Raw genomic sequence first — 19333 nt, 5'->3', positions numbered from 1 at the left:
ATTAGGAGTTACATTCCTAATCACGAGCAGTATTGATGGATTGGTCTAAAAAATCGGCAATGTTTACAAAACCCTTCATTTTTTCTATTATTACAAGCCTTTGAGTATTGAATATCAACATAACTCACGGTTATCTTATGTACCACCAAAATATGATATTGAACTTATTTAACCGAAATTCAAGATCAATTAGAAGCTCCTTGTCGCTCTTTAAGGAATATATTGGTAATTCCATAAAGAATAAAAATATCTCAAGAAAAAAAGGGAGCAAGTGTCTAGCTGTTACAATCAGTAAGGTGCTACTTCAAGTTAACTTAACATTGGCCTATTATATTTTTTTTGTATATAAAAACTAAAAAAAGTGTTCCAAATCCATTCAACAAAACTAACCCTTAAAATATAAAATCATCTTTTTCACCTACAAATAAACATTTCTACAGCATAAGAGTTGTGAATTGAAACAAAAACACCCTAGACAAAATTAACATAAAACATCATTACTATAGCAATTTATTATTACTTACATATACAATATGGCTAAGTCACCCCAAATAATCCACAATAATATTACAAGCAACACTACAATTTGGTCAACATGGGGGATTAGAAGCAGCTTCCAAGTTCTTACGGTGATCCTCTTTGCTCTAGTCATATGTGCCCTATACTTCTCCCAAGACCATGGCTCGGGCTCATCGATGTCACCTTCATCATCGCCATCGTTGGAGATCCATAGTGTTGTTAGGGATACTATGGAGGAAATACAAATGATGCCAAGGTGTGATTATTTTTCGGGGAAATGGGTGTATGATAATGAAACATATCCTTTATATAAGGAAAAAGAGTGTAGTTTTATGTCTGATCAATTGGCTTGTGAGAAGTTTGGACGTAAAGATTTGAGTTATCAGTATTGGAGATGGCAACCTTACCATTGTGACCTTCCAAGGTATTTATTTATTTATTTATTTATTTATTTATTTTAATTTAATGGTGTTCATCATCTTTCTATAGATTTCTAAACTATATAAAAATGATTATTGTACTTCAAATCTTCAATTCAGTTGGGTCATGAAAGTACTGTGTGACTCAATGCAATACAATTTTTTTTTTTTTTTTTTTTTTTGGGAGGGGGGTTCCGCTTTTAATCCCATTGAATAATAAGATTGTTAGTCTATCTTTGCTTTTAATTTTATTTTACGAGTTAATGTACTGATATATATTTATTAAAAATATCAAATATTAGCAAGTGTAATATATTACGGAGTAATATTCTAAATGACAAATATAAAGTTGAGTATGTCAATAATTAAATAATCAACATTAAGGATGAGAAAAGTAAGTTAGTTTAAAACATAGGAGTGAATTTTAGAGGCAACATTAGTGTTGCTGAATGTTAGTTAAATATGTAGAAATGTTCATGAAATTTTGCTCATTTGAATGGAGTATATTCTAGTTTATTAGAGCATTGAGAGCCAGAAATGTGTGTAATATTGAATTTACATACAAGTAATACACATAAATACTCCTACGCTACCTTTTAAATGATCTTTAATTGTAAAATACTTTTAAATTAGGAGTTAGTCGCAATAAAATACGCACTAACGCAAATATGACATAACAGCCAACGATTATACATGAGTGACTTTACTCAATCTTGACTTGAAATCAACAAACTTACCAACTTTTAAACCAAAACTAAATAAAACTAGTTTTAGGTTTTGCAATGGAAATGGATATTTACAATTAATTACGGAGTAACACTAAAAAAGTAAAATCCAAAATATTCTTTTTTGTATTAGCTGCAACACTAAAAAACCAATCAATATCAACGAGGTCCTTGCCTAATGACAAAAACTGAGAGCTTGTGTATAATAGGTACTAGATCTGAGTTTTTATTCCCCTATTTGTAATTTGATGTAATGCCCTTTTGGCTTATTCGGGCCCAAAAGTACTAATAAACTAATTCATAATTTAAATTAATTACGTATTATTGGAGATTTATAAGATTAGTTGAGCAGTAATTGCTGTTGAAAAAAGCTGGTATTTTAAGCTGTTTTGTGGGATTTCCCTCGTTTTTATGTTAAAAAAAGGTTCAATGCCACAGCATTGTTGGAGAAGCTAAGGAACAAAAGGCTTGTGTACGTGGGAGATTCCTTGAATAGAGGGCAATGGATCTCTATGATTTGTTTGGTGGATTCCTCAATTCCTTCTTCCCTCAAATCCATGCAAACTAATGGCTCCTTATCAATCTTCAAAGCCATTGTAAGTACCCCTTGCATCCATTAATTTATAGCAATTCTTATGTGCACTCGAGTACTTGTACAATTAGGTGTGTGTTCTTAAGGTGTCGATGATGATTTTTTTTTTTTAATCATATGATCATTTTTATCTAGGTAAATTTTAGCTCATTTCAAATAAGCAAAAAGACACAAAGTACCACTTTTATACCTAATTGTTGTACGTATTCAGGTGCATATTAGAGGTTGTATTGAAATAATCAACGAATTGATAAACTAACGAAAAATAAATTGATGTGGACAATGCAGGAATACAATGCGACAATAGAGTTCTATTGGGCTCCGATGTTGATCGAGTCAAATTCGGATGATCCAGTAAAACATCGGGTGCCCGAGAGAATAGTGAGAACACAAGCAATTGAGAAGCATGCTAGACATTGGACCAACGCTGACTTTCTTGTTTTTGACTCTTATTTGTGGTGGAAAAGGCCCTTCATGAAAGTATTGTAAGTATCTCTAATACTTATTTAATTTTCACTTTATAATAATGTTTGCAATATTTTGTTCGAAATAATACTTGTATAGTATATAGTACGTAATATAATATAAACAATAACTACGTTGAGATACTATATATATAATACTGAATACAAATATCGTGTTATTCAATACATTTAAGAGTTTTTAATAGCTCATTCTTGCAAATATTATGTTTACTTTTGTGTTACGTACTCCATCATGTTAAGATATTTTTTTCTTCTATTTATGACTTTGTTTGTGAAATTTGTTAAGGTGGGGAAGTTTTGAAAGTTCAGACGGAATATATAAGGAGATAGAAATGCTAAAGGGTTATGAAATGGCTCTTAGGACTTGGTCAGATTGGTTGGAAATCCATGTTAACCATTCCAAAACTCAGGTTTTTTGGATGAGCATGTCTCCCACCCATGAAAGGTACATTTGATCAATTACTCAATCGCGTTACATAAATGATTATGCGACTTATGGGTCATAAAATGGATATTTGCATATATATGCAGGAGTGAAGATTGGGGTGGAGTAAGGGGGTTAAATTGTTACAATGAAACTCAAGCAATACAGAAGAAAGATTTTTGGGGAAGTGGATCAGACCCGAATATGATGAGACTAGTGGAAGCAGAGATTGAGAATTTGAACGAAAAGGGGTTAAACATCCAAATACTCAACATAACTCAACTCTCGGAGTATAGGAAAGAGGGTCACCCATCAATTCATAGAAAGCAATGGGAGCCTCTAACAGACGAACAATTATCGAACCCTGGTGGATATGCTGATTGTATACATTGGTGTCTTCCCGGTGTACCAGACACTTGGAATGAAATCCTCTACACTTACATTTATAGTTCCTTATGACATATGGTATATATTTCCTCTTTGTGTTTGAAGGGCTACAGTCATAGTATAATTTGCTTGCATAGAATGATTTGAAATTACCTTTGTGATTATGTTGTGGATTTTGCAACGCCCAAAGGGCCTAAACAATGCAAAAGCAGAGTATAAGATTTTGCAATGGCCAAAGGGCCTAAACATGCAAAACCAGTGTATAAGATTGTATGGAAAACAAATTGACATTTAAATGTTAACTTCTCCTTTGATGGAGAGATTGTTTCTACTTTTCTTTTGATGTACCTCTTGAAATATGTGATAGTTTTTCCATTTTGTATTAATCACAATGCATTTGCTTTTCCGTCTGGTTCATATTAATTGCAAAACTTTTTTATTTTGTACGAATTCACTACTATAGTACGAAGTACTATATATTCAATAGTACAATAGCTCTATAGGAGGAAGTCTTAATACATCATCGTTAGACACAAGTAAAATTGCATAACAGCCTTTCGTACTACTGAAAGTCGTCCTATTAGTACTACAGAGATGTTTTTTTTTTTTTTTTTTTTTTTTAGTATTACTCAGAGTGTCTTATGTACTATTGAAATCATATGTAGTGCTACTGAGAATGTTCAGTAGTACCATATTACCTCTTAGTAGTACTCTCAAAATGTCATTATTTACAAAATTGTCATTGTTATGTATTTGCTTGTGTCTAACTGTGAGGCCCTAGGAAGCACTCAACTCTATAATAGTCATCATTAAAATGAATATTACTACACTTAATTTTTATTGATTGATTTTTTATTTAATTTTTTGTTGATCAAACTTATTAAAAATGAGTTAATGAAAAAGGTGAAACAACGTTGTTACTTGTTAGGACTTCATGGACTGATATGGGTTGCGGGTTTGGCATATCAGTCCATGAAAATGATTCGAAAAGCCCGCTAGGCATGGCCAAAGTGTACGAGTTTTTGCCTTAAGTCTGGCCGGCTCGCCCAATGATGACCTCTAAGCTATATGTAGATCTCTGAAAAATAATCAAACCTACAAAAATATCATTGTTTACATCTAATAACACTATTCTCCATTTTATAACCTCGTGCTTTACACAAATTAACACCCATTATAATATTAAGGGGTATCATGGTGATGATTCAAACAAAGAATCGAAGTATCTACAATAAATTATATCCAGGATTATCATGCTGTTGTTTTCAATAAGGTCAAAGTTGCTACCTAAGCTTACTCCAATCTTGGCACATGTATTTTCACACTAAATAAATATTCCAATAATTCATTCATTTTTCATACAACAAAACTAACCAACTCCATTGAAAATATAAACTATCTCTTACACCAAAAACCCAACCATTTCCAACTCATTAGATCACAAATATAAGCATTTTAACCAAACCCACAAAATTAAACCAAAAATGGCTAATAAGCCTAATACACAACCTCAAATAAACCACAATTATACTAATGTTAATAATAACACTATGTCATCATTATCTTCTTCATCATGGGGTATTAGAACTAGCTTTCAACTCCTAACACCACTTATCCTTCTTGTTCTTGTCATCTCTATCTTCTACTTCACCCAAGACGACAACGGATCGAGTCTCAACAAACTCGATCCGTTGTCTCCATTGTCATCGCCATCATTGTCGCCGCCTTTGGTAAACAACAATGAGGTTATTAGGAATAATAACAATGATACAAGAAAGGAAGAAGTAGAAATGTTGCAAAAAAAGTGTGATTATTTTTCGGGAAAATGGGTGTTTGATAATGAAACATACCCTTTATATGATGGGAAAAGGTGTGAATTTTTATCAGATCTTTTGGGTTGTGAGTATTTTGGACGTCAAGATTTGAGTTATCAATATTGGAGATGGCAACCTCACCATTGTGATCTTCCAAGGTGTGTTCATTTTCTCTCTCTTCTATATATATATATATATATATATATATATATATATATATTATATATATATATATATATATATATATATATATATATATATATATATATTTTATAAAGGTTGTTATTTTTTTTACAAAAATTTTCAGAAAATGATGAGATAACCTTTTTTGTTGTTAGAAGATACCAACAAGTTTACTACCTAGGACTTTTCACGTATAAGTACAAAGTTTTGATGTTGCATAGTATATATCTCTTCTTTTTTTAATGATTTTTTTTCTTTTTGAAACTCTTTTTTTAATGATTAAATTTTATCATATTTTCATTTATGCCCTTTCATATATATATATATATATATATATATATATATATATATATATATATATATATATATATATATATATATATATATATATATATATATATATATTATCTCCGTTTACTCTTGTTTTTAGGACTAATTTTAAAAATAAGTAAATGTAATTAAAGTTGATAGAGTTGGAGATACAAAATTAATTAATTTCAATTGTTGCTAGTATAAATTGAGAACTCACTTAGCTAGTAATATATACTTCGTATAACTTAAGGTCATAAATTAAACAACGGAGAGAATTCACTCGAAATACATTGTTTCAATTATATAAGTTGAAAATTCAAATAACAACTAGCTAGCCAATGGAATAAATAGCTTAGAATAGTATAACTAGAGAAGATTATGTGACAATTCAAGGTAGGGGATAAAATAGCTAGTAATTAGAGTTGTTCTCTAAGTGAATTAGGTAATAAATGAGTGAGTAAAAAAATGTAACTAATATGAATAAGAAGTTGGAGTAATACAAGAAGTTTGTCGAAATGTGAATAAAGTAAAAGTGAGTCGAATCTTCTAAAAGGTTCAATAAGTTGAACTTTAGTTTTGGGAATGGTGGAAGTACAAACATTTTTACGTTCAAACACTTCTTTCTTTTCGTAGAGTTATTAGATAAACTAAACTAGTTGATAGATAATTTATAAATGGAAAATAATTCTGTTTTCCCAAAGTGTAATACTTTCTCTATTATATTTCAATTTTTACGCTTTCATCATTTCTAAAAAATAAATTCAAATGTAAAGATTACAAAGTGATGAAAGAATGAGAGAATAAGTCATTAAAAATTGTTGTTAAAAAAAATAAATTAAAAATGTACTATCGAATTATTGATCCAATCTATCCGGAAAAAAATTATTATGTCCGACTCAAACTGCGGTTAAACCGGTGCTAATTATTGACTTTGGATCAACCAATTTACCAACTATTGTACTAAGCCAGAATCAGAACCAATAACAATTAAGAAATCAAAATGTCAAACCTAATCTTATTGACGTTTTGTTTTGAGCGTACGTACATTTCTTACTATTCAATTTATTAACACTAAAAGTACAGTTTTAATAACTAATTCTGACACTACTATATGGGAGTAACGATTAAGTAGTACTGTAACTAATTGGTCAGACGCATATATATTAAAAAGAAAGACTAGTTATTAACCCGAGTAATACTTTATGTTATTGTGTTGTACGTTTGTACAAGCAGTTAATTCTTCTAATACGTGTTTTTTAGCATTAATCTGTGGTTAGTTGAAGGTAGTATGTATTTGAAGGTATTTGTGGGATTTATTTCGTTTGTGATGTTAAAAAAAGGTTCAATGCCACAGCATTGCTGGAGAGGCTAAGGAACAAGAGACTTATGTATGTTGGAGATTCTTTGAATAGAAATCAATGGGTCTCTATGATGTGTTTGGTGGATTCCTCAATTCCTTCTTCTCTCAAATCCATGCAAATCAATGGTTCCTTATTCACCTTCAAAGCCATTGTAAGCATTTGCTTTTTCTTCATTGATCCATGATTTTAGTATGTTTTTTTTTTTTTTTAATTTATTTATATATTAAATGACAAATTTGACAAATTAGTATTCTTCTTCAAAAAAAAAAAAAAAAAAATTGACAAATTAGTAAAGTCTTTAAGTCCAAAAACTTTATAAAGCTTTTGACAAATAAGATTATTATATAGCTTTCGGAGCAACGAACATAATGATGAATTATTAGCTTACATAGTTACATGTATGAGAGTATGAGACTAGTGTAAGAGCATGATTAGCATTATACTCTGTACTCCAAATTTATGTTGTTTTCGTTAGATCTACATATATGGCACATGTATTATTTTAAGTTGTATCTTCTTTGATTTCACACAAATTATTAGTCTACATGTTCAATTTTTAAAATAATTTACATGCATCATCATTTGATCAGTGTTACTCTAAGAGTTCCCAAAAGAAAACATAGAATAAATATGACATGAAATAAAATAAGATAGAAACATTTAGCATATAGCAACATAGAGCAGAAAAGATTAGAGAGAAAAGCGGCTAAGTAGCCGGTTTATTTATGATTGTTGTTTCAGATCTACATATATATTGAAACTTGAATCTTTGTTCTTAATTATTGATCATGCCATTAATTATTCTATCATATAATGCATATCTAAGATCTCTTAAGCTTAATTCAAGGGTACGGTGTCTCATTATTTATTCAACACAGTACTTTACTAATTTAATCAACTTAAGTACCCTCTAATCTTTTCTAGGAAAATTCTTTAATTCTTCAGTGAGTGCTAGGTAGATTGCTATAGCAGATTATTAGTTATTCTGTTTTTCAATATTTGCATCAATGCATCATTTGGATTTTTAGACTCGTATTATATTTGTTAATGCGTAATATTAACTACTGATACAATAACTTTTGCGTACACCCAATTTATATTACGAGTAACTATAAGATCATATGTGGTCAAAACTAATACTCGTATTAAAATACGATGAAAGTATTAATATTATTATTATTTGTCAATTTAATATGGGTTGAATTTTTTAATAACTTGAAGGAGTACAATGCGACGATAGAGTTCTATTGGGCCCCATTGTTGGTGGAGTCCAATGCAGATGACCCATTTAAACATCGAGTTGGGGATAGAATAGCCAGAACTCAAGCAATTGAAATGCATGCCAAACATTGGACTCACGCTGACTTCCTCATTTTTGACTCTTATTTGTGGTGGAGAGTTCCTTTCATGAAAATCTTGTAAGTTACTGTCTCCACAATATACCCATGCTAAAACACGTGATTAATTTCTTGTGACATCCACATTCCACAATCTTAGACAACACTAGGATATCTTTCTTTTTTTTTTTTGAATAAAAAAAAAAAAAACACTAGGATTTTCTTAAATAAAAGTTATCCAAAAAATTAGTGGATTAGATAGTTAGAAATAGGACCTTAGAAATAACATACTTCTAAAAGACTAAAATATGAATTGTGTAGGATTTGAAAGCTATAGATTTTTTTTTTTTTTTTTTTTTTTTTTTTCAAAGATTAACGATAAGGAATTTCGAATGTTGTGGTTAATATAAAGTTTTCTAATTATATATGGAACAAATACGTCAACTAAAAGAAAATTAGGAATAAATTCATTTGATTTTTGGGATTCTTCATATGGTACCGTTGTATTATTGGTTTTTTTCATATGACACCCAAAAAAATTTCTTTCTCTCACGCGGTACCACCAAAGATTAGTGTTAATCAAATAATCAATACAGTAATACTCTGTTAATTGTATTAAGAACCATCTTGACTTTGTATGTACAAAATGTTCAGGTGGGGAACCTTTGAAAGTCCAGACGGAGTATACAAAGATGTAGAAATGTTAAAGGGTTACGAAATGGCATTGAGGACGTGGTCTGATTGGCTGGAAATTCATGTCAACCATTCTAAAACTCAGATTTTTTGGATGAGCTTGTCTCCTACTCATGAAAGGTATACAATTATGAACTGTCTTACAAATTGATAATTTATACACTAAAAAAACATTAATAATTACTAATTAGCTTAAATTTCGACTTAGGATACATGTTCAGTAGTTGTGTGACTAGAATACTAAAAACATTGTTTGATAAGTGGTACTCCGTAGTAAATAATGTTACGTATAAAATCATTATCATTACCACTGTTTATTACTGCCTTGCAAGTGACCCCGACAATTGGTATCCTTACGTGTTCATTATATTGATTCCAATGTACAGGAGTGAAGAATGGGGAAGTACAGGCAGTCCAAACTGCTACGACGAAACACAACCAATAATGAAGCAAGATTACTGGGGAAGTGGATCAGACCCAAATATGATGAAATTAGTTGAAGAAGCAATTGAGAATTTGGGGAAAAAGGGGTTAAATATTGAATTACTCAACATAACTCAACTATCGGAATATAGAAAAGATGCACACCTGTCGATATATAGAAAATTTTATGATCCTCTGACGAAAGAACAACTAGCAAACCCTAGTGGGTATGCTGATTGCTTTCATTGGTGTCTTCCTGGTGTACCCGATACTTGGAATGAAATCCTCTACGCTTACATTTTTAGTTCTTTGTGACACGTAGAAAATATACATACATCATGTAAATAGGAATGATTTTTTTGTATGAGAGGTAAGAAAGATTCACGAAGAACATCAATACACAAATAATTTATTTTATTTACTAACGTGAAAATTTTGTGTATAAACTGACGAGAGGAAAGTTTAGTTATTATTCTAACAAATTACACACTACGTTTGATCAAGAGTTCATTTTCAACATGATCAAGGACATTTTCTGTCCATCCATGCAATTTTTTTTGTACTTTCTTTCAAATTTGAAAAAGAATGTTTTTTATTTGCTAATGATGTTTTAGAGGTCAAATTATTTGTTCATACAAACTAATTTAATTCTATCAGCCATAGAGTAATTCTGAACAAAATATACACCGTTTTGTGTTTAGGGTATGCACAATGGTTAGGGTATTTGATTATTAACTTCTTATAACTAACTTGCGTATTTTTTTCCCTAGGTTTTATTTTTTATTTTTTATAGTATCGTGATTGAATTAGGATTCCCCGGATTGTTATCAAGTGAATCTTTGGTTGTGTTTGCATTGCTCAATCAGTTATATATTGTCGAATAATTAACAAGCCTTACCCTGGACGGCTCAGATAAGTTGGCCCTATATATGTCTCCATAAGACCATAACACTTATGACATACTACGTATAAAGATGTATGAGTTGAAACTTGACCCTGATTTCCTCAATGTGAAAAATTGGACATCACATATTTGATGTTTGCTCCTGATGACCTTCTAATGCTATTTAGAGCCAATTGTACATAAGTGAAAATGATCTTTAAGGGCTAAGAGAAGAAAATTAGGAAATGAACTGAATTGAGATGAGCTGAAATGAACTGAAATTAAGCTGAAGAGAACAGGCCCTAATTCTTTATTGAAGTTCTCTTCTGCCTATATATAGTCTTATTGCAGTGTATGTAATTATAAGTGTTTTAACTGTTGCTAATTAATAAAATCTACAAGACACTTTTCAAATGTCAGTTGCTTAGCTTGATGATTTTCACTTTAGGTATTTAGGAGTTCCTCTATCAACAGGCTTGTTCAGTGTTCAATGTAAGCCTCTAATTGATGGAGTTTTGCATAGAGCTAAAGTCTTGGTAATTAAAAATGCATGATTTCCTTTGCAAGGAGGCTTCAGCTTGTTCAGGTTATTATTCTTTTGAACCTGTAAACATTTTGGTGTCAAACTTTAGGAAAATTCAAGGTTATTCATCAGTTCTGGTTTCATGGAATACCTTATGCTTAGCTAAAGTAGTTGGAGGATGGAATAGACAATAGGCAACGATAGGCCAGGTAAGCTTCTTTAGGCATGAGCTCATAAGAACTAGAAGGTCACGGTGGGTTGATAGATAATTTAATATATCAAAGGTGGAGCTGAGCTAGATATATTTAGGCAATTAGGACTTGTTCTCTTCGTCTGATCTGGTTTGATCTGATCTGAATTTTGTAAGATCCGCTCTGATATGATCTGAATCTTTCTGGTCTGATCTGAATATTTCTGATCTGATATGAATCTGTCTGATCTAATCTGAATTTTGTTTAACAACTTTTTTTTTTTTTTATAATTGTTACTTAATTGAAATATATATAATTATTTTATACTATTATATAATTTTTATTATAATTATTACTAACTCTATAATAATAATAATAATAATAATAATAATAATAATAATTATTATTATTATTATTATTATTATTATTGGTGCTCCTGCAGCTGCTCACATCTTCAACAGAATCGGGTTCGCTATAGCTAGAGGGGTGAGGGCCCATATTGTATCTCGGCTCCCCACTAATTTTTAGTAAATCGTTTGACTTGGTAGGTTTTTGTTATTTTTCTATAATAATAATAATAATAATAATAATAATAATAATAATAATAATAATATGTATGACCTATTATGACCAAAAAAAAAATGTACTCTAATTTAAATTTTTTTTGTTTAATATACAATAGGAAATCAAAAGTCACTAATTGTTCTTGCACTTGAAAAAAATGTGTTTTCATAATTTGTATACAAACAGTGATAGTAGTTGCTACATACTACTAAATATGGAGTACTTACATTTTTATTTTGAAAGGGTAGAAATTGTTATTAATAAATGAAATTGTTATTAATGAATGAAATTGTTTGGCAATCTTCACGCTTATAACTCTAGAATAGTATTCATAGTTATCTTTTGGGTTTGGATAACTTCGGCTTGTAGCCGTTACGACAGTAGGACTTATGGCAATTTATGCCTCTTGAACTTTTAGCTTGTTGTACTTTGATTATCATTAATTAATTTTAATTACCTTGGTTTTAAGAAAAAAAAATATTTTAAGTACCATAATAAAAATAATACAGAGTATTATATGTAAATTTATTATTTTACTCCCGATTATAATGTTTCCATTCGATAATCCTCCAAATAATAATAATAATAATAATAATAATAATAATAATAATAATAATGGTTTCAAAAATAAATAATAATAAAGTATGTGTCCTGGTTTGATCTGAACTTTTCTGGTCTAATTTGAATTAATCTGATTTGGTCTGAATAGTTCTGATCTGATCTGAATTAATCTATTTGAACAGAAAATCTGAAATAAGTATCTGAAATAAGTTGAAGAGAACATATCCTTAGTTATAACTGTCTTGCAAATTGTTATGGCTCCTGAGAAAAGTCAGGTAGTATTCTAGGCTTCTAGCTAGAAAAAGTTGAGGCATTGGGTGATTTGAAATTTGAAACTCGTATTCATTTAGGTTTATTCTCTTAATCAGATAAAGAAAATGTATGTAGGTACATTGCTCTTTTCATTAATAAATAATAAGCCCCCTCAGATAAAGTTTATTTGTTTGTTGCGTAGCCTGACTAGCTATTATACAAAGACCTCACACTTATAACAGACTTCTTACTTGAAAATGGTTTTCATGCATGTTTTTAAAGCATGTGCATATCACGTATATTCTTCAAATTAGAGTTTACAAATTAATTGAAGTTAACGGCTATTGTTAAAATAACGTGCTATAGCTAAAACGAATGGTATAGAAATAATGTTCGTTTTGGAATGATACAAAATTAGAGCAACTTACTTTGTAAATAAGAGCTAATTTCGGCCGAATTGGCCAAAACCTACGCATGCTATTTGCATACATTGTGATAGTCATATTATTAGTTAAGCAGCTTAATTTAAAGAGGCCAGGGTAAGGAATCAAGAATGTCATAATGTATAATGGAAAGTTTAGATACATACGTTGTAGAGTGTAGACATGATTTCATCAAACACTACTTTAACTAGAGAGCTAATGGATTAGTCATCCAAGGGATGTGGCTAAGACCTACAATATCAACTAAGTTGTTGTAGCGGCTATCCAACTTAGTTGAATGGAGATCCCAAGATTTGAATTCAAAGGGACAACCAAGTTATGATAACAATAAAAGCACGTAGAGCACAAAACTCCTACCCATTTTATATAAGTAACGGGGTGCATGCTTATTATTTGGGAAAAAATATAAAATTATTTCTAATATACGGAGTATAAGATAAAACGTAATCAAGTGACGACTTGTTTGATTTGTCTCCATAAATATTAAGAGAATATAATTTATTTTTTTTAATTTTTACTAATACATAATTAAAGTTATAAATATTTGTTTCGTTCTTTTTAGATAATATATTGTTGTCATGTTTGTCAACACACAAGTTCAACGATTTAAATCTCTAGTTAATATTTATCAATATGTATGCACAAAAGGTTGATGTTATGAAAATAAAATTATCAAGTAGGTCAAAAAATTCAAATCATGTCCAAAAAAAAAAAAAAAAAAAAAAAAAAAAAAGCGGAGGAAGTAGTGAAAAAAAATATACAATAGCAATTGCATTATGCAACATTTAGAGAGTGTTTAATTCACCGATATAAATAGCACCTTACATGTTACAACTTACAACCAAATACAATTGCATTTAATTTAAGGATCAATTACTTTTATTGCTTAAAACCATTAAAGTAAACTAAAATTTTAGTAAAGTAAACCAAAAAAATACTATATTATTGAAGAACATATTCTCAGTAAAGTCAGTACTATGATTCAAATTCAACCCTTAATTAATCAAATAATCATTAAATAAGGTAGAGTCTTCGTCTAATTCTTCAAGTTTCCATTACCAGTCACTGTCGGTAAACGTCAATTTAGTGCTATATTTAATTTTCAGGACAAAATCCAACATTCGAATCTCTACTTCGTCCCTTTCACTTTCTCTCTCCTGCAGCTATGGTGCAGGGCTGGAAATGGAGCAGAAGAAGGTCTCACTTACCTCTAATTTCTCTTATCTTTATGCTTTTAATTACTGTTACTGTTCTTTTCAACGAGTTCAGAATTCACGAGTATCAACCCCAAGATCATAACCCTCATCTTCAAAATACCCAGAATTCATCTCCAGCTTTGTTATGTATAATCACTAATTTTCTTCAATTTCTTGCTATTTTTGTGATGAATTTTTGTGGGTTTGTTGAAATTCTGTGTTTTGAGTAATGGGTTTGTTGAATTTCTTAAAATGGTGGCTGAATTTTGGTGGGTTTCTTGCGTTTTTTAGTGTTGAGTATCTTGTGTTTGTGTTTATGTTTTGCCCTAAAGGTGATTTTTTCTGAATTGGTTGTTGCAGTGGAGTTGGATAGATTCACTACATGTAGCTCTGCTGTAGAGTACAGTGGAGGAGATGTGAGGTGGGGTGGAAGTGACCGGCATTCGCCGGTTTCGGGTGGTGTCAAGGAGTGTGATGTATTTACAGGAAAATGGGTGTTTGATAATGGATCATATCCTCTATACAATGAGTCCCATTGTCCTTACATGTCTGATCAGTTAGCTTGTCATAAGCATGGAAGACCTGATTTGGGGTACCAGTATTGGAGGTGGCAGCCAAACGACTGCAACTTGAAAAGGTAAGTGTTATGAATGATTGATGGGACATTGTAATTTTGCTGTTTTTGAGTTGAGGTTTGTGTATTATGGTTGTTTCTACTGAATTTGATGATGGTTTGATTTGGTGTTGTTAATTGATGGAGTGTTACTGAAATGTGGGAAAAGCTGAGAGGGAAGAGATTAATGTTTGTGGGAGATTCGCTCAATAGAGGGCAATGGATCTCTATGGTGTGCTTGCTACAGTCAGTGATTCCAGCTAACAAGAGGTCTATGTCCCCAAATGCTCATCTTACTGTCTTTCGAGCAGAGGTAATTTTTTTTGCAGTTCTCTATTTGAATGTTCCTTTCATGTGCGTTGTACTTGTCAGCTTTGTTACTCAAACTTGGGTACTTTACTGTTGTGCATGTCAAGTAGCAAATTTAGTAATATTGGGTAAAATTCCCATTCAAAATGAAGTGTAAGTGTCCGTATCTATGTTGGAGTGTTGAGGATCTTTTGTAGTAGCTAATTAATATCCCATTATAATTCATGGAACTTCAAGTTCTTGATTTGAACACCCTCTGTTATGCAGGAGTATAATGCCTCAATTGAATTTCTATGGGCTCCTTTACTTGTTGATTCGAATTCCGATGATCCTGTAAATCATAGGTTAGGTGATCGAATAATTCGTCCAGATTCAACTTCAAGGCATCTTTCCAAATGGGAGAATGCTGATATACTTGTATTCAATACGTACTTATGGTGGAGACAAGGACCGGTAAAGCTGTTGTGAGTATGATCCTTTTTTAATCTTTGGCACAGATTTAACTTGTGGCCAAGAATTAATATTTAACTGTCATGCATTTTATGAATCATCAGATGGAGTAGTGAAGATAATAGAGTTTGTGAAGAGTTGGATGGTGTACGAGCCATGGAGCTGGCCATGAAAACCTGGGCTAAGTGGGTGGATTCCAATGTCAGTCCTCTTGAGAAGCGGGTGTTTTTTGTTACCATGTCACCTACTCATATGTGGTGAGTGCCTAACCACCTAAATCATTTTATTGAACCTTGCTAATTAGTTTCAAATTGACCTGAGCATCCAACATTGGTTTCCTTTGCCTACAATTATTGTCATTACTGTGTTATAGAAAAATTTTGTCATTACCTTTTGAAAGACAACTTACGGAGTTACAGTTTAGAGCAATCAATTAGCCTGGACTACTTTTTTTAGAATCCTAATAGGATTACAGTTCTATTACATATTATATTCTCCTAACCGGAATACACTGTCATATCCTATTCCTAGATAAATATGTGAATAAATCTGTGTCCCTTATATTATTCTTATATCACCTCTTATTGCTTTGTAATGGTATGTTGTGATAAGGATAGTCACCCAAGGGAATTGGAGAACAAATGTCTTTTATTGTGTTTGGATGGTATGATGATTCCTTGTGAATAAAGAGAATTTCTCTGTGGCACCACACTGTTAATGTTTCAATCTTTTGTTAAAGCAGCTTATTTATGTATATTTATAAACTGTATGAAGCTTCTGAGTTTTGAAGCCAGCACCTCTACGGCACATGTATAAAATTGATTCAGGATATTGGCTTCATAAAGATTGTTTGATGATTCTTAAATCTAAGACTTTTTTTTTAAGTTTTTTTTTTTAAAAAGTAAAAATTTAATGTGAGTTTCATTTTAAATGGTTGCAATAGGCAATAGACATAGGCATAGAATCATATTTGGAAATTTTAGGCTTTCAGCTATGTTAAGCTAAACTAAAGTACTGGGAATTCTTCTCCAGGAGTTGATGGCTACTCCTTTCATCTGTTTGTTTATCTTCTATTTTTGGTGGAAACAAAATGAATTTGTTGATTGGTACAATTGGAGCCTAATATAGTTAAATACATTTTAACAAAACATTTCAAGATAACTAATTTCTGGCACTTCCAAACACCCTAGATAATTTCTGTTTCACTGTGCTGTTATACAGCTTTAATGTTGTGTGTGTCAATCTTATGTAGCCGTCTTACGGTAATATGTACTTAATTTCAGTAATGAAAGAAACAACAGCATAAAGCCATTAGAAAATCAATCAACAAACTTATTCTACAACTGTAGACTGATAGTAGGAATAAGACTCTCCAATATTGATTGGTACATTTGAGTATATACAATTGTGATGATCTCCCTCTAAACCTAAAGTATTAATAGTATACACTGCATTTGGAAACACCATAGCCTCCTGAAGCTGTGCTGAAGTGCAGTTGGTAAAGCCGTCTTATATCAATATATTTGTGAAATAAAACAAAGTGTGCTAATGAATTCATAGAAGCTATTATCTAGCTCCTATACTTCAGCTCCAATTTCTTCATTGCAAAGTTAAGAACTTCAAACACCATTTTATTGTCCATGCTCGGCTTTTGCTGCTGTATTTTTCATTGTGGTGTCATCCATGGTTTATGAATCTGAATGGTTGTATTGATAGGAAACAGTGATAATATCAGTCATTTTGTCTAGGAAAGTTGCATTTTTGTAGTCACCCTAACTTAATGAGGAAAGATCCTACCTGTAGTTACATATGTGTCCTAGTTTATTGCAAAATCCCTTCATTTGCCAAGACTACCAATCTCTCCTATATTTCCTGATATCTACGACTAGCCAATTATATCTATCCATCTTGTGTCCCAGGTCTTGAGAGAAGTCAGAAATATCGCATCTATTGAGCAACACATTTGAAATTTACCGCATTATATGTCTCTATAGTGTGCTTTAGTGGACTCATCATTTGCAATTTTCATAAAGCTAGTATTGCTGATTACTTCTGGCTACCTCTTCTTTCCTCTCTTAACTAACCTCATCTTGCTTTGTCTCCATTCAGGAGCCAAGAGTGGAATCCAGAAAGTCAAGGAAACTGCTACAACGAGAGTAACCCCATTTTTAAGGAGAATTACTGGGGAACTGGTTCCGACTTGCAAACAATGAGTATTGTGGAGGATATCCTTAGTCGATTAGGATCTAAGGTCACAGTTCTCAACATCACTCAGCTTTCTGAATATCGAAAAGATGGCCATCCTTCTATTTATCGCAAGTTTTGGGAAACACTTAGTCCTGAACAGTTGTCAAAACCTGAGTCATATTCTGATTGTATACATTGGTGCTTACCTGGTATACCTGATGTATGGAATGAGCTGCTCTTCCATTTTTTGTTAGAAGGATACACAAAATTGTAATTAGCATATTCCATTATCAACACTGTTTACTATAATTAAGTCAAAAGTTTCACCAAAAATTCATAGATGTGCTCGAATATGAATTATGAGGTTTACACTTGGTTAAACATCTGCTGTCAATACTACATAATTGTCTCAAATTTTTCAAAGGATTTGCCTATGAGTCGTCAGTTATCACATTACTTGACCATCAACTCTCAAATCAAGCAGTGATTGCTGTTACAAATTGTTATACTGATGAGGATCATGGAGTTGAGGGACGGTTTGTCCCTCCATCTCCCGCAGGAGTGACCTGGGTTCGATCGTCACCCCACCCCTCCTGTGACAAGAGGGGCACCACCTGTATCTTACCGTGTAAAAAATAAATAAAAATTGTTATACTGGTTCCGATTCTGAAACTCTAGCACTTGCACCAATCTGATGCACGAGTGGATAAATAATTCGGAACAAACACATACCAAACTTAAGTTGACAATTGCTCTTAATTACTGTAATATTGAGTAGTTTATGATTAATCTTAACCTGGAAATCCAAGTAACAATTTCCACCATATCTGTTGTGTATTTAATCATTAAAAGAGTTTCATTTACATTTTCAAGTTTTTATCAATCATTTCTTGAATTTTTCTTCTATATCTATTGCTATTTTTGGCTGTCTTCTGAATCCTAACTAGTTATAGCCAGGCAGAGAAAGTGAGAGTGTTAAATCAATGCCTCCACCGCCAATGCATCCATCACTTCCATTAAACTGAGAGTTTTCTTCAGAAGCAACACCATCACTCGAGTTTTGAGTCATCACCCCACTGTTCAAGCCTAGAGTCACAGCATCCTAGTACAAAATTGTAAGTAGAAAATTCATGAGTCAAATACTCAAAATAAACATAAGCTGTCTCAAATTTCAAGTATTCAAGAAAAATAAAATTAGTCTTAGAATGATACCTTCTTACAGATGGTGCCATCCTCCTCAACATGCCACCCTGCTTCGTCACATAGCGCCTTCAAAAGATCATTATTATCAGCATGCTTAGGCAACTTATAACCACCATGAGCTCGAAGCCCTTCAAATATTTTCCTAGTGATAAGGCGACGTTTCTTCTCCCTCTCCTTGTTATTTAGACGTTCCCTTTCACTAGGAAACCGTAGGGAGCTAACAACACCCTTCTTCTTAGTGTTTCGACGTACAATCCAAGGCCCTTGAGTAGTCTTAATACACC

The 19333-nt window shown here is 31.8% G+C and overlaps 3 protein-coding genes across 3 annotated transcripts; all 3 read left to right on the top strand.

Moving 5' to 3' along the window:
• The first annotated feature begins 235 nt into the window (after positions 1-235).
• LOC110733885 (protein trichome birefringence-like 34) lies at positions 236-3882 on the top strand. The gene is made up of 5 exons (XM_021913961.1): positions 236-943; positions 2088-2259; positions 2544-2740; positions 3027-3185; positions 3272-3882. Exons 1-5 carry the CDS (start codon positions 534-536, stop codon positions 3621-3623), a joined length of 1290 nt encoding a protein of 429 aa, XP_021769653.1. The 5' UTR covers positions 236-533; the 3' UTR covers positions 3624-3882.
• An 895-nt stretch (positions 3883-4777) lies between these two features.
• LOC110733884 (protein trichome birefringence-like 34) lies at positions 4778-10091 on the top strand. Its single transcript, XM_021913960.1, has 5 exons — positions 4778-5523; positions 7201-7372; positions 8443-8639; positions 9213-9371; positions 9638-10091. The coding sequence occupies exons 1-5, from the start codon at positions 5036-5038 to the stop codon at positions 9987-9989; spliced, it is 1368 nt and encodes a 455-aa protein (XP_021769652.1). The 5' UTR covers positions 4778-5035; the 3' UTR covers positions 9990-10091.
• Positions 10092-13956: 3865 nt separating this feature from the next.
• Positions 13957-18407, top strand: LOC110733882 (protein trichome birefringence-like 35). Its single transcript, XM_021913959.1, has 6 exons — positions 13957-14434; positions 14648-14923; positions 15041-15213; positions 15477-15673; positions 15764-15916; positions 17769-18407. The coding sequence occupies exons 1-6, from the start codon at positions 14257-14259 to the stop codon at positions 18118-18120; spliced, it is 1329 nt and encodes a 442-aa protein (XP_021769651.1). The 5' UTR covers positions 13957-14256; the 3' UTR covers positions 18121-18407.
• The last annotated feature ends 926 nt before the right edge of the window (positions 18408-19333 follow it).

This window comes from Chenopodium quinoa, unplaced genomic scaffold, assembly GCF_001683475.1.
Source record: "Chenopodium quinoa cultivar QQ74 unplaced genomic scaffold, ASM168347v1, whole genome shotgun sequence".
In the NCBI taxonomy this organism is placed as follows: domain Eukaryota; kingdom Viridiplantae; phylum Streptophyta; class Magnoliopsida; order Caryophyllales; family Amaranthaceae; genus Chenopodium; species Chenopodium quinoa.
The sequence above is the reverse complement of the archived record's forward strand: the minus strand, read 5'-3'. Positions and strand labels throughout refer to the sequence as shown.